The following is a 13,787-nucleotide window of genomic DNA, read 5'->3' as shown; positions in this document are numbered from 1 at the left end:
TCTCCACATGGGGACTGGCGTGGGTACCTACCCCCATGTCATGGTTACCTCAAGTGGATTATGATCTGAGAAAGTTTTAGGTAAGTAAGTGGCGTTAAGTGTCTGCATTGCTATTCTGGTGGAGCAATATATTGTGTCAATCCTTGTGTGCAGGTCGTGTACTGCAGAGTAGTAGGAGTATTCTTTGTGCGTAGGGTGTCTCATTCTCCATACATCGCATAGTTCCCAACCCTTTGCCCACCTGCCCAAAGCTTCGGCTTGTCTAAACACTCCCGCCCCATGGAGCGGCGGGTGTGATCTATCCAGTGTTACATCCATCACTGCATTACAGTCTCCTCCCAATATCCAGGGGTGCGGTTCCCAACCTACCAGTGCCCCACTCACCACTTCCCAGTATTTGTCTTGTTCCGTATTCGGGGCATAGACTGTGCCAAGCACCACAGGCTGTCCGTCTAACATACCTTTCACGAATATGTACCTTCCTAGCTTATCCACCCGTTGCTCCGTTGCCTTGAATGGTACACCATGCTTCACCCATATTGTGGCTACCCTGGCGTAACTGGAGTAGGAGGTGGAGAAGATTTGTCCTCTCCATTTGTTGCGCAACTTTACCGCTTCGCTGTCTGTCATGTGGGATTCTTGGAGATACACTATATGTGCTTTGCGGCGCTGAAGCTGTGCATGTATCCTGTGCCTTTTCTTGACTGTCCCCATGCCCCGAATGTTCCATGTTATTATGGTGTATTTACCTTGCGACATCATTTCTACATGTGTACTTCTGCTGAAGGAACCCAGCCTCTTCCGGATGCAGTAGTCCACCCCACGTTCCCAGTACCGTGAGACCGTCCCCTCCCCCCCAACAACCCAATACTCGGTCTGGTCATCCAACTATACCGGACCATACAACTGAACTGAAACAAAAAAGAAACCTCATTGGTCATGTATAGCGCCTTTGCCATTTGGGGGACATTGCTGGCGCTCCACATGAGGCGTATTCTCGCGCAGTGGTGCTATAAAGCTTACTACGGAGCCTGTGCCGCCTAAATTTAAGATCGGGTGAGTCGACCCGCCAGCTGCGCGGGCACGTAACAGTAACTCGCTCCGCATTTACAAATAACAAAGTATACTTGCGTATACAATCAGCCATATAAGTCTTTGATGACTTGCGGGGTCGCAGAGGGGAACAGCACTACACTGCTCTGAGTCCGATTCGTGCGTGGCCTCCTCCGAGGAGGGCCGAGTCGTCGCCTCCATACTGTTCGTAAGTGCGGCCGCCGCCTCTAGCGCCCCAGCCTTGGTCTGTTCCATCTGTTGCTTCGTGATGTATTGCCTCGCAGGTGTTCTATCCGTTCTCCGTCGCCTTTTCCCTGATGAGCTCACCCTGCTGTTCCCGCTCTTTGCCGACGCCTGTGTGCCAGTCGGTGTAGTACTTTTCAGTTCCATCACTTCCAACCAGTCGTCAACATCGCCTGGGCTTTAAAAAAAAATAGGATTTTTGTTCATGTATGATCTTTAGCCGCGCCGGGAAGAGCAGCGCATACTTCAGGCCCAGCTCTCGGAGTTGTTTCTTGACTGCCAAGAAGGAAGAGCGCTGTCTTTGCACCAGCATCGTGTAGTCCGGATAAAGTGAGATCTTTGTGTTTTCGAAAGTTATCGGGGTTAATTCGCGGGCTTTCTGCAGCAAGAGGTCCCTGTCACGGAAGTTTAACAATTTAACTATTAGCGGTCGAGGCGGAGCACCCGGTTTCGGGCGACCCATGGGTATCCTGTGCGCACGCTCTATGCAATATTGCGTAGACAGTCCTTCCTTGGTGACATGGTCCCGGAACCATTGTTTCATATCCAGTGACGCATCATTCCCTTCACTTTTTTCCGGCAGGCCAATAACTCGTATGTTGTTCCTTCGAGCTCTGCCTTCCGCGTCTTCCACTCGATCCAACAGGGCAGTTACTTGTTCCTGCAGCCGTGTAACTTTGGTGTCGCTCTGTGTCTGCCGAGGGACGACATCTTCCAGCGCCGCTGCGTACGCCTTTACCTTATCCGCCAACTTAGTGTGGTCCGCTCGGAGTAACCCAAGGCCAGCCGACAGTGTCCCAATTTGCAGCTCTAGCGCCTTCCTGGAGTCGCGCACCTCCTGCAGAATGAGATCCAGTTTATCCACTGGGCCGGATGTTATTGACAACCTCGCGCTCTCAGGTCCTGACTTGCCTACCATGGGATCCGCCGTTTCCGGGATGCAATCTTGTCCGCCCTGTTCATGCTGTCGCACTCCCTTGCTCCCCATCCTGCAGACCGGTACAGCGGCAAGTTACTTGGGCGACCGCTCTCCGCTCAGTGTCGCACTCTCCCAGGGCACCTTATCCGACTTGCCAGTTACTGATTTCTCCACTGCCGCCTGGGTACGGTGCCCCCTCTTTCAAACTGTGCCCTAATGCAGTCAATGTCGGTGTTCGACGCCGTCTTCTCAGCGGCCCACCGAAGCACCGGCGCAGCAGCCGTACTCTGCGTATACCGCGGGCACCGGGAAGGAAGTAAACACTCAGGCCTTGCATCTTATATCCACTTCCAATGCATGCCGCTTCGCCCTTTCGCAGTCTGCCCACCTCGCCGTGGGTATAGTGCTTGCTTTTAGCGGGCTGGGTTCTCTTCAGGTGTTCTGCCACTCCGCCTCTGGCTGCTCCCGCTCTCTCCCATCTGTCGCCTTCTGCACTGCCAATACAGCTTGCCACCCAGCACCCTACAGCTGCTCCGCTATTCCCGCAGTCCGCTTCCAGCAGGTCAGCGCTGCATTGACTCACCCGGCCTTCACAGCGCCCCACCTCTCCGCAGGGCACCACTGCGTCACACCTCAGCTCGACGCTGCGGTAGGCCGCTCGCATCCCCGGTCTCAAGTTATTGCTGGCCCCGACTGGCGTGTGCTGCGCAGTTCACTTGTCCCGGCGGCCACCGCCTCCGTTCCCTCCGGGCTCTCTGCCTTTTTCCGCCGCCTCTGGCTGCTCTGTCACACGACGATTACCCCGCAGCGCCATGGCCCGTGGTGCGCAGGCCCACGCGACCACAATGCAGCTCTTCGGCCGCGGCCGCCTCCACTTCCGCTGGGCCCTTGGTGTCCCGTCCGCCGTCACTCCCGCCGTGGTCTTTGGCTCACCGGGTCCTCCCGCCTATAGCCGCAACCTTTCCCAGTCCGACGGTGGGCTGCCCTGCAGCAGCTGGCGGGCTTTCCCAGGATCTCGGCAGCACCGATCCGTAGCCTCTCTACAATGCGGCCGCCATGCTTGGCTGCCGCCCACGCCCCCCGACCCTCACTCTATTCATATAGTGGTCGGCTTCGACCGAAGGCGCAAAAGGAATGTTGGATAAAGCTTCTTGCTGCGCGGATGTCAGTCTTCCAAGCCATCCCATCGACCTTGGGCTCCTTCACGCTCCACAGACCGGCAAAGGGTCCGATCCAGGAGCGGTCCTGTCTTTCAATCTCCATCGACATCCCGAGGTAAGTCTCTAGACAGGCTGTCAAAGTTGCGGTGTCAACAGACTTCGCCACATCAGGGCTGCACCTGATCTTCAGCTGAAGAGTCGATGCTCGAGTCTACCCAGTGCCTTCCAGCCTATCTTGGAGCCGCGGCGACTCTACGCCACATAAGACTATTTCAACTCTTTGGCGTATTATTGGGTTTCCACCTTCCCCTGGAGCGCCGTTGGTCCCCAAAGAGGTGCACTAGGCCATGACTGTGTCCATGCCGATGGGTTCGCCCTCGGCTTCAGTTCCGTTTCTGTATTCCAAATCTGTTTTGACGGCAGTGCACAGCCCTTTGGGGTTACCACGTTCTGGGTCTGGTCATCCGACTCAAGCAACGGCATCTAGGTCTGGCCTAGTCACTTTGAGGTCAACGCTAATCAATGCTCCACCTCTTCCTTTCTCCACTGCTGAGATGTTGCCTCTTTGGCTTTGGATGTAGATCCAGATGCGGCGTCGGTAGAGCCGCACATCTTGGAAGCCATCCCTCCTGTTTTTCCTTCTGAGGAACACGATGATGGGGGTGATGGAGAGAGTTTGGAGTTTCTCTATCCCTTCTCTCTCCTATGGAGTCTAGCTGGTTGATTTAGTTGGGGGAAGCCAGTGGCTTGGTGTCTTCTTCGCGTCGGGCCTCCTGTCCCCTCCTGGTTTGGCTACGGAGGCAAGCTCCTTTCTGGTGGATGTGCTTAAACGAGTTTGTCATTTTGGAGGGAACACTTCCATCTTTGGAAATGACTACAGATCCTTTGCCTTGTATCAAGGGCAATCCGGGGTAGATCCGGTGCCTCCTTATAGTGAGGCTCTTTTTGACCCCTGTTGATCGCTCTGTTTCTCACAGACTCTGCCTGGCCCCTACAGATCCAACATGTCTCCTCAGACATCCAGCTCATCATAGTTTTGTGGATTAGGCTGACTTTGCCGCCCAAAATGTTGATACATTCCCTGCTGTTCCTCCAGAAAGAGAGGCCAGAAAATTAGACTTCCTTGGCTTACATATTATTTTGTCCTACTGGTTCTGGACTGCGATCCCTCAATCCTGCTGGTGTCCTTTGACGCTTCTCCCATGCATTGTCAGCCTCATTGGAGCGCCTGCTGTCCTCCCTTCCGCAAGAGGCCTGGAGCGATTTTGTCCCGTTGGTACTAATTATTTGCTGTGGTATGGACACCACTGACTCTGTAGGTTGGGCTGTGTCCTCTTCAGTAGCACTAAGTTGACATGCCTAATTGTGCACCTCTGGGTTTTCGGAGGCTGTTCAGGCCACCTTGATTAATATGCCTTTTGATGGCGCCTGTCTATATGGCGCGCATGCTGACTGCTTTGAGGAGATTGAGAGTTAGTCAGGGTGGAGCAGATTCTTAACGCTGCTGACTACATTCCTGGTAAACTTTCAGTTGTTTTTATTGGGAAGTCCCCATTTTTTATTCACATATGAGCCACTCACCGGGCGGAGCCCGTCTGCTTTTCTTTTCAAACCCCCTTTTAATGGGTGATACCTGTTGAGGTGTTCCTGCTTGCTTCAGGTATGTTTATTGTTCTTATTCTGTAGGTGACAGGTTAAGTTTCCAATTATCTGGGAAGTATGTTTTTTTGTGAACTTATGTTCGCATGTTCTAGTATTTCTACTCGAATACTTATTCCGTTGAGGCTATTTTTCTTGTGTGATGCGGATGCACTGTTGTCTTGTCCCTGTTTTCCAAGACCAACCTCGGTATGCCTTGTAGGCATTTTAAGATCATCTTCTTGCCTTAGTGCCCCTTATAGGGACTTCAGTTTATCTATGTCTAAACACAAAATGTTTGTGACTTCCACAGTGCAATATAACCTCTGCGGCCATCATAATGGTTATCTTTTACATCCATGGGGCAATTGTTCCTTTTAATAGTGTCTTTCTTTACATATAGGGGTAAACTAATGAGGGGCAGGACCCTTGGGCTGGGTAGAATTGTAGCTCAGGCCTAAGGCCTTTTCTAGTGCTTTGGCACTTCTTGTTTGACTTTCATTATGCATTGACAGGAAGGTTTCCTGCCACTGATCTCTCACAGGGCTCGACAAATCCACTCGCCCGCTCGCATTTGCGAGGTAAAATTAATGAGGATGAGCTATTTTTAGGTCCTACTCGCCCTTTCTGGCGAGTAGGAAACCAAACTAACTTTTGTCCTTAGTCTTTAAAAATGGAGCAAATGTGACAAGATAACAAGATTTAAAGGCATTTTTATTTCTCACAAAGCGAATGAGCAATAAAGATGCCTTTAAATCTTGTTATCTTGTCACATTTGCTCCGCTTTCCGAGACGGAGGTCAAGTAGTTTACAGTTAGGTTGAGGAGATTTTTCAAGGTACTAGACCTGCAGGACTAGTACCATTTTTTGGATTTTTCGAGCCCTGTCTCAAATTCCTAGTAGACATTAACTTGTGGGTGCTTGGACTATCAATGGCCCATATAATGCAATGGTTCACATCCCATCACTACCACAAGGTAACCTTGTTCCTGTGCCACTGTCCGTGCTGCGTTTTTTCTGCTTCATCCCTAGAGAGCTTTCTTGAATGTCTTATCCTCTTTTTTTCTGTAGACATTATTTGTTAACGAATTAGGATTACAGCCATGGCGTTTTCATACAGTATCAGTTGTTCTTCAGATGTCGCTATTGTGAGAAGTTGGCCTGATATATGATGTCACTAATTCTAGTGTACACCTTGTATCAGTCCAAACAACCCTTATGGTGATTGGTTGTAAAGTCAACCTTATAGACCAGCTATCCTAGTGGTAGCATGGACAAGAGCAGTCTTAGGCTAAACTCTGAATGGCATGTGAAGCCAGCTGTTATACCATTTGTAATCCCTTGAATACCAAATGAAAGGACACCACAACAGATATATATAAAAAATAAAGTGTATTTATTCTAATCAAACCCTCAGCACTCTTTCTGAGATTCGAGATAAGTACAACACAGTCTTATTCAAGCATACATTAGGTCACACAGGTAAGTAATGCAGTTAGGCCCTAGGGGCCACGCAAACCATATACTAAGTAAGTGGTATAAGGACCACTGTCACGGAAATAGGATAGGCCTAGGCCTAGGGAATCGCTGGGGCTACACTATACTACCCAAGGTTAGGAAGTGGGAGGCCCACGGGATTCAGGTGCAGAGTGGAAACACTCACACGTAATGCGTATAATCGATAGAAATAGTACAGTTTAGAATTGATAAGATTTAGGACACTTCTGGAGTAGCTAGGAAGTCGAGACTTGAGAACTAGACACTAGGATAGTCAATACCCTGATGAGCACCGGAGTACCCAAGTTACCTAGCCCATGGGCTGCGGGTGCATAGGTGTGAACTTGCGTCGGGTTTCTTCGTCGACTCCTATGGATGCCTGAAGGAAAGATGCTGACAGGCAGTCAGTGAAGAGTGTCCGGTGGATCCCAAGGCCGGGATCAAGAAGGAAGGATACCTGCAAGCAGAAGGGACAGAGTCTGGGTCACTAGCCAGTGACCACGTGGAACCAGGCAGGAACCAGGCGATGTCTGGAGATTGCAGGCAAAGAGGTGAAGCTTGTCGCAGCAGCTACGGGTACCAGGAGACGTCGAGGACGACCAGGAGGCGAGCTGTCCCACAAACGCTCGTGCTGTCGGCGGCGTCGAAGTCGAACTAGGACTCACCAAGCGTTGGCAAGCGGAACCCACAAAGAATGGAGGACTTGCTTCTGGTGCAGACCAGGAAGGTCTGGGGTGCTTCTCTTTTACAGAGGAGCAGGAGCCAGTCTGGAGGAGCCAAACCAGCAGTGGAAAATTGAAGGTGTGTCGTCGCAAAGGTTACTAGCCAACGGGCAAGCAACCGGACAGACGCGGCAAGCAGGAAAATGCAGACGGGCCCCACGCAGGACTCGTGGAGTGTGGGGGGGCTGATCTTCGGTGCAGATGGTGCTTGGGGTTGGGGCTTCTCAATCCCCGGTGCACAACCTCGAGGGTGCCTCAGAAGCTGCGCTGGAAGATGCTCGCCACTTTTCCCAGGTAGCCGGTCCCACGTCTCTCGTCGCCTCCACGGATCTCAGCTCGGCTTTGGATGTGGATCAGGGTCGGAGAAGTCTGGAAGTCAAGGCTCTGGTCAGGCTCTGCAGTCGGTCCCTCGTAGAACTTCAGCAAAGCAAAGGGTAGTCTCTTGATGGTGCCTGTTTGCACAGGGTAGCCACTCCTTGGCCACAAGGGAGATTCTTCAGTCTTCTTCTTTTGTCGAATGTCGAAGGTCCAGAGTTTCTGTTCAAGTTGCAGGTTCAGGATAATCTAATCTCCTGGGGCCCAGCTACCACACTTATACTAATCTGGGGGGCTGGGTTGCCTGCTAGGTCACGCCTTATGGGTGGGACCTGGGAGGGGGGTGGTTACACCCCCTTCCCTTTGTCCAGTTTCGCGCCAGGACTGGGGCTGGAGTGCCCCAGCACCGGTTTGAACTGGACTATGCACGGGACACCTTGTGTGCCCCAGGCATGTCTAATTCTTTTCATCCCTCCCTGCCCCAATACACTAAGGCCTGTCTGGGGTGGTGCTCGCACCTCCCAAGGCAGGAAACCTGTTGTCCAAGGCTCCCGTGCCGGGATCACTCCCAGCAGCAGGAGGTCAGACTTGTGTCGTGGCAGCAGCATCCATTTTGTGATGCTGGGGCTCTGGTTAACTTTAACCGGGTAAGTAGGTTTCAACATGTCTTCTCCCTCTAGAAGGGAGGAATAATATCCTCATCACCAGAAATGGGATGGGGGTATTATTCCAAAGTGTTAGACACCTTACACGACATGTTTTGATAAAGCCAAACCATGGTTACCATAACCGTTTAAGATTATAAGGCACTTTAAGAGTATATGGTAGGCTGTATCATAGAACAGCTATAAGGACATGGTTCTGAAAGCTGCAGACAGGCTCAGCTCATGCCAGAGCACTATCTCACATGTTACCAAGCACTCTGCCTCCAGGATTGGTAAGGCCTACCATAGGAGTGGCTGTTAGGTACACATGTGTCTATATATAAGGTAGGTATAGGAATACTACACCTAAGCAAGGGGTGATTACACGACCTTGCCCCAGCTGAGTGATCAGCCAGTTGTGTCATAATGGAAGGCCAGGCCAGGGGTGGCATAATACATGCTGCAGCCCCTGGTAGGCCTAGGGTACACCTATGCCCTGGGTACCTAAGGTACACTGTACAGGGGCCAATAAGGTGATCCTATCCAATTGGGTTATGTACCTAAAGTACATAGTATTAATTTAGAGAGAGAACAGCAGGGCTGTGGGTCTGATTAGCAGGCCCACAGCCACATCCAAGTCGAAAACCAGTAAAGCAAAAGCAAAAAGTGGGGGTGAACATAGAAAGCAGACCCTACTCTCCTACAGACATCTCACCCGTATTGTTTGCCGGTGTCGTGGCTAATTTTTATCTTGGGTTTTCCTTCTCCAACGAGCGTCCCTTAGACATTATGGTTCCATCTTTCAGAGGATTGATTTCTAAGGAGACTGAGGTCTCCCTTACCATCCGTTTCCTGAAGGTCCTTCTCCATTATACCACTTCCACCTTATTTTGTGAATTCTGTCTGCTTGGAGGAATTTGTTCATCTGTTCTCCATCTCTTCCTTTGGTGGATGAGTGCCTGGTTTCCCTTTTTGAGTCGTGAATACATCATGTCTCCTGTTGAGACATTTCTTAATGACCTCCATTCTTGTTGTGATTGTATGCACTGTCACCAGGCAAAAAAGGAGGGGGAGGGTACTGCGACAAAAACCCACTTTTGTACACCGACGCACATTTCCATGGTCTTGTATTGTATTTTAACTTTGTCCTGGTCATGGCTCCAAGCATCTCTGAAAAAATGATTAAGTTCCTTTTGTGTTGAGACCAGACCATTTTAGGCAAAACAATTTCAATGGCAGCCTGCTGAAAAAGGATTTATCTTCTCAAAAAGTGACCAAATACTTTTATGCATGCAGGAAGCTGGCTCTTTAAGTGGTATACCAATAGTATAAAGAGTGTAAAGAGTCCAGAGATTCCTCCAGAAGTGTACAGGGCTTCCATGCAAACCCAAAGTGTTCTGTTTGTGGTAGTGTGGCCGAGCAGCCTTGGACCTAACACCGAGGAGTGTAAGACATTTGTTATACACACACAGTGATTAATCAATGACACACGACTCAAAAAGGAGCTGTACACCAATTTTAGAAAATGAAACTTCTTTCTAGGTTTATTTTAAGACCAAGATCTACGTTCAAATGCAAGTACGTTTTCCATAGTCCTAGCCCTGATTGCCATACTGCTGCCGTGCAGTGCGATACAAGGGCAAGTCCATCATCAAACTTACTCTCCAATGTTTCCAATCTTTGAGAGTGGCTGCTCAAAGCCAGCTGGTATCCTTCCGCAGTATTTGCCACTGCGTGCACATAGGGAGTTCTCTAGTTGACTGTCTCCCATTCGCTTCTCACAGTGCGTCTTACACCTCAATCTCCCTGAGTGGCATGTTTTTTGTAGGAAGGTGGATATCTGACTATGTTTACCCCCAACTTTTTGCCTAGTGTCTAGCTGGTTTTTCGACTTAGTTGGCCTGAGATCCTGCCATTCAGGGTCTCAGGCTGTCTGCTCTCTCTGTAAAATGGACTCCATGTACCCTAGGTACATAACCAATTGGTAAGGATCACCTTATTGGACCCTGTACAGTGTACCCTAGGTACCCAGGGCATAGGTGTACCCTAGGCCTCCCAGGGGCTGCAGCATGTATTATGCCACCCCTGGTCTGGCCTTCCAATCAGACACAACTGGCTGATCACTCAGCTGGGGCAAGGTCGTGTAATCACCCCTTGCTTAGATATAGTATGCCTATATCTGCCCTTATATATAGACACATGTGTACCTATCAGTCACTCCTATGGCAGGCCTTAACAATCCTGGAGGCAGAGTGCTTGGTAACATGTGAGATGGTGCTCTAGCATGAGCTGAGCCTGTCTGCAGCTTTCGGAACCATGTCCTTATAGCTGTTCTATGATATAGCCTACCATATACTCTTAAAGTGCCTTATAATCTTAAACGGTTATGGTAACTATGGTTTGGCTTTATCAAAACATGTCGTGTAAGGTGTCTAACACTTTGGAATAATACCCCCATACCATTTCTGGTGATGAGGATATTATTCCTCCCTTCTAGAGGGAGAGACATGTTAAAATCCTACTTTGATGTTTAACTCTAACCAAAGCCTCAGCATCACAAAATGGATGCTGCTGCCACAGACACAAGTCTGACCTCCTGCAGCTGGGAGCCCTCCCAGCCAGGGAGGCCTGGACAATAGGTTTCCTGCTTGGGGAGGTGCTAGCACCTCCCCAGACAGCCTTTAGTGTATTGGGGCAGGGTGGGCTGAAAGGAATGAGACATGCCTGGGGCACACAAGGTGTTCTTTGCATAGTCCAGTTCAAACCGGCGCTGGGGCACTCCAGCCCCAGCTCTGGCGCGAAACTGGACAAAGGGAAGTGGGTGTAACCACCCCCTCCCAGGTCCCACCCATAAGGCGTGACCTAGCAGGTATCCCAGCCCCCCAGATTAGTATAAGAGTGGGAGTTGGGCCTCAAGACTTTAGATTATCCTGAACCTGCAAAACTGAACAGAAACTCTGGACCTTCGACATTCGACGAAATAAGAAGACTGAAGAATCTCCCTTGTAGCCAAGGAGTGGCTACCCTGTGCAAACAGGCACCATCAAGTGACTACCCTTTGCTTTGTGAAACGTTCGACGAGGAACCGACTGCAGAGCCCGACCAGAGCCTTGATTTCCAGACTTCTCCGACCCTCATCCACATCTGCAGCAGAGCTGAGATCCGTGGAGGCGACGAGCGACGTGGGACCGGCTACCTGGGAAAAGTGGCTAGTAACTTACAGCGCAGCTTCTGAGGTACCCTCGAAGTTGTGCACCGGGGATTGAGAAGCCCCAACCCCAAGCACCATCTGCACCGAAGACCAGCCCCCCACACTCCACGAGTCCTGCGTGGGGCCCTTCAGCATTTTCCTGCTTGCCGCGTCTGTCCGGTTGCTTGCCCGCTGGCTAGTGGCCTTTGTGACGACGCTCCCTGAAATCTTCTGCGCTGGTTTGGCTCCTCCAGACTGGCTCCCGCTTCTCTGCAAAGAAGAAGCACCCCAGACCTTCCTGGTCTGCACCAGAAGCAAGTCCCTTGTTCTTCGTGGGTTTCGCTTGCCAAGGCTTGGTGAGTCCTAGTCCAACTTCGACGCCGCCGACAGCAAGAGCCTTCGTGGGGCAGCTCGCCTCCTGGTCCTGGTCGTCCTCGACGCTTCCTGGTCCTCCTGGCTGCAGCGACAAGCTTCACCTTCACCTGCAACTCTTCACGACATCGCCTGGTTCCTTCCTGGTTCCACGTGGTCACTGGCTAGTGACCTTGACTCTGTCCCTTCTGCTTGCAGGTTTCTTCTCTTCTTGATCCCAGCCTTGGGATCCACCGGACACTCTCCCCTGACTGCCTGTCAGCATCTTTCTTCAGGCATCCATAGGAGTCGACGACGAAAACGACGCATCTTCACCCCTATGCACCCGCAGCCTGTGGGCTAGGTAACTTGGGTACTCCGGTGCTCATCAGGATAGTGACTATCCTAGTGTCTAGTTTTCAAGTCTCAACTTCCTAGCTACTCCGGAAGTGTCCTAAATCTATCTATTTCTAAACTGTAACATTGCTATTGACTTTTACGCATTACGCGTGAGTGTTTCCACTCTGCACACGAATCCCGTGGGCCTCCCACTTCCTAACTAACGCTAGTGTAGTGCAGCCCCAGCGATTCCCTAGGCCTAGGCCTATTCTATTTCCGTGACAGTGGTTCTTATACCACTTATTTAGTATATGGTTTGCGTGGCCCCTAGGGCCTAACTGTATTACTTACCTGTGTGACTTACTGTATGCATTAATAAGACTGTGTTGTACTTACCTCTAAACTCATAAAGAGTGCTGAGGGTTTGCTTAGAATAAATACACTTTATTTTATATATATATCTGTTGTGGTGTCCTTTCATTTGGTATTCAAGGGATTATATATGGTATCACAGCTGGCTTCACATGCCATTCAGAGTTTAGCCTAAGACTGCTCTTGTCCATGCTACCACTAGGATAGCTGGTCTATAAGGTTGACTTTACAACCAATCACCATAAGGGTATTTGGACTGATATAAGGTGTACACTATAACTAGTGACATCATACATCAGGCCAACTTCTCACATTTTTGATCTAAGCAACACCATCTATCTTATAACACTACAGTACAAGATTTTAATGTGAAAATAATTAAAATTGCTTACTAATTTTACAATACTTTTCCCACGAATCTTGAGCCCTCGTTTTTTGATAAACGCCTGTAAACAGCATCACTGATTAATTTCCAGAAATTAAAATGCATATTAATACCCAAAAAATGTAAACACTAGTTTGATACTATTACATTTTTATAAATTATCATATTTCATACCTTATTTTTAGATTTTACAATAACATGTGAACTGTTGAACAAACAAGTGAAAGTGAGTCCTGACATGGCAATCTTCATCACCATGAATCCTGGTTACGCTGGAAGATCTAACCTGCCCGATAATCTGAAGAAGTTGTTCAGGAGCTTGGCGATGACAAAACCAGACCGTCAGTTGATTGCTCAGGTCATGCTGTACTCTCAGGGTTTCCGTACTGCAGAAGTACTTGCCAACAAGATTGTACCATTCTTTAAGTGAGTATGAATGCCCTGTAGCCTTATTTTCTGGCTCCTCCTAGGAGGCATTTGTGTCTTGATGTAGAGATGTGTTGTTAATTGTAGATGCGTTGTTGAGGGCGGAATGTGTTTCTTGTAACCAATTCAAAGCTAGTTCTTCTCCGGTACTGCATTTTGCAAGCCTGGAATCCTCAGTACATGTTAAGGCTACATTAAAAAAAGTAATCATTTAATGTAGTAGCTTGTCCACCTAGTTTTGTTACTCATGTACACTAGCCAGTAAGGTAGATGAAAGGTTAATCACTTTCCGTGAAGGTGGTCGCTTACAGCACTTTGTTTTGCAAGTATTCCTTCAGATTGAAAAAATGCATGCAAAATGCATTAAACTTTGTGAGGAAATCAACAAGCATTTGAAATTATGCACATCTTCTTTTAATGGGTTACTATGTAAAGCTCCACTGCAAAGGGATTTGTACCTGGGCAAGGCTTCTCTCAGGTGATAAACCAACTATTCATAACCTACTTGCCTGGCAATAAGGAGGCCATGCGTT

General features: G+C 49.5%; 1 protein-coding gene across 1 annotated transcript in view; it reads left to right on the top strand.

Annotated features, from left to right (window-relative positions):
- The window catches only part of DYNC1H1 (dynein cytoplasmic 1 heavy chain 1), a 1,397,843-nt gene that overhangs the window by 330,374 nt on the left and 1,053,682 nt on the right, over positions 1 to 13,787 (top strand). Inside the window, exon 30 of the mRNA XM_085626346.1 lies at positions 13,014 to 13,254. Within this exon, the coding sequence (XP_085482472.1) occupies positions 13,014 to 13,254 (241 nt within the window). The remainder of the gene's footprint in view (positions 1 to 13,013; positions 13,255 to 13,787) is intronic.

The sequence above is a fragment of the Triturus cristatus genome, chromosome 9, assembly GCF_964204655.1.
Source record: "Triturus cristatus chromosome 9, aTriCri1.1, whole genome shotgun sequence".
Lineage (NCBI taxonomy): Eukaryota > Metazoa > Chordata > Amphibia > Caudata > Salamandridae > Triturus > Triturus cristatus.
The sequence above is the reverse complement of the archived record's forward strand: the minus strand, read 5'-3'. Positions and strand labels throughout refer to the sequence as shown.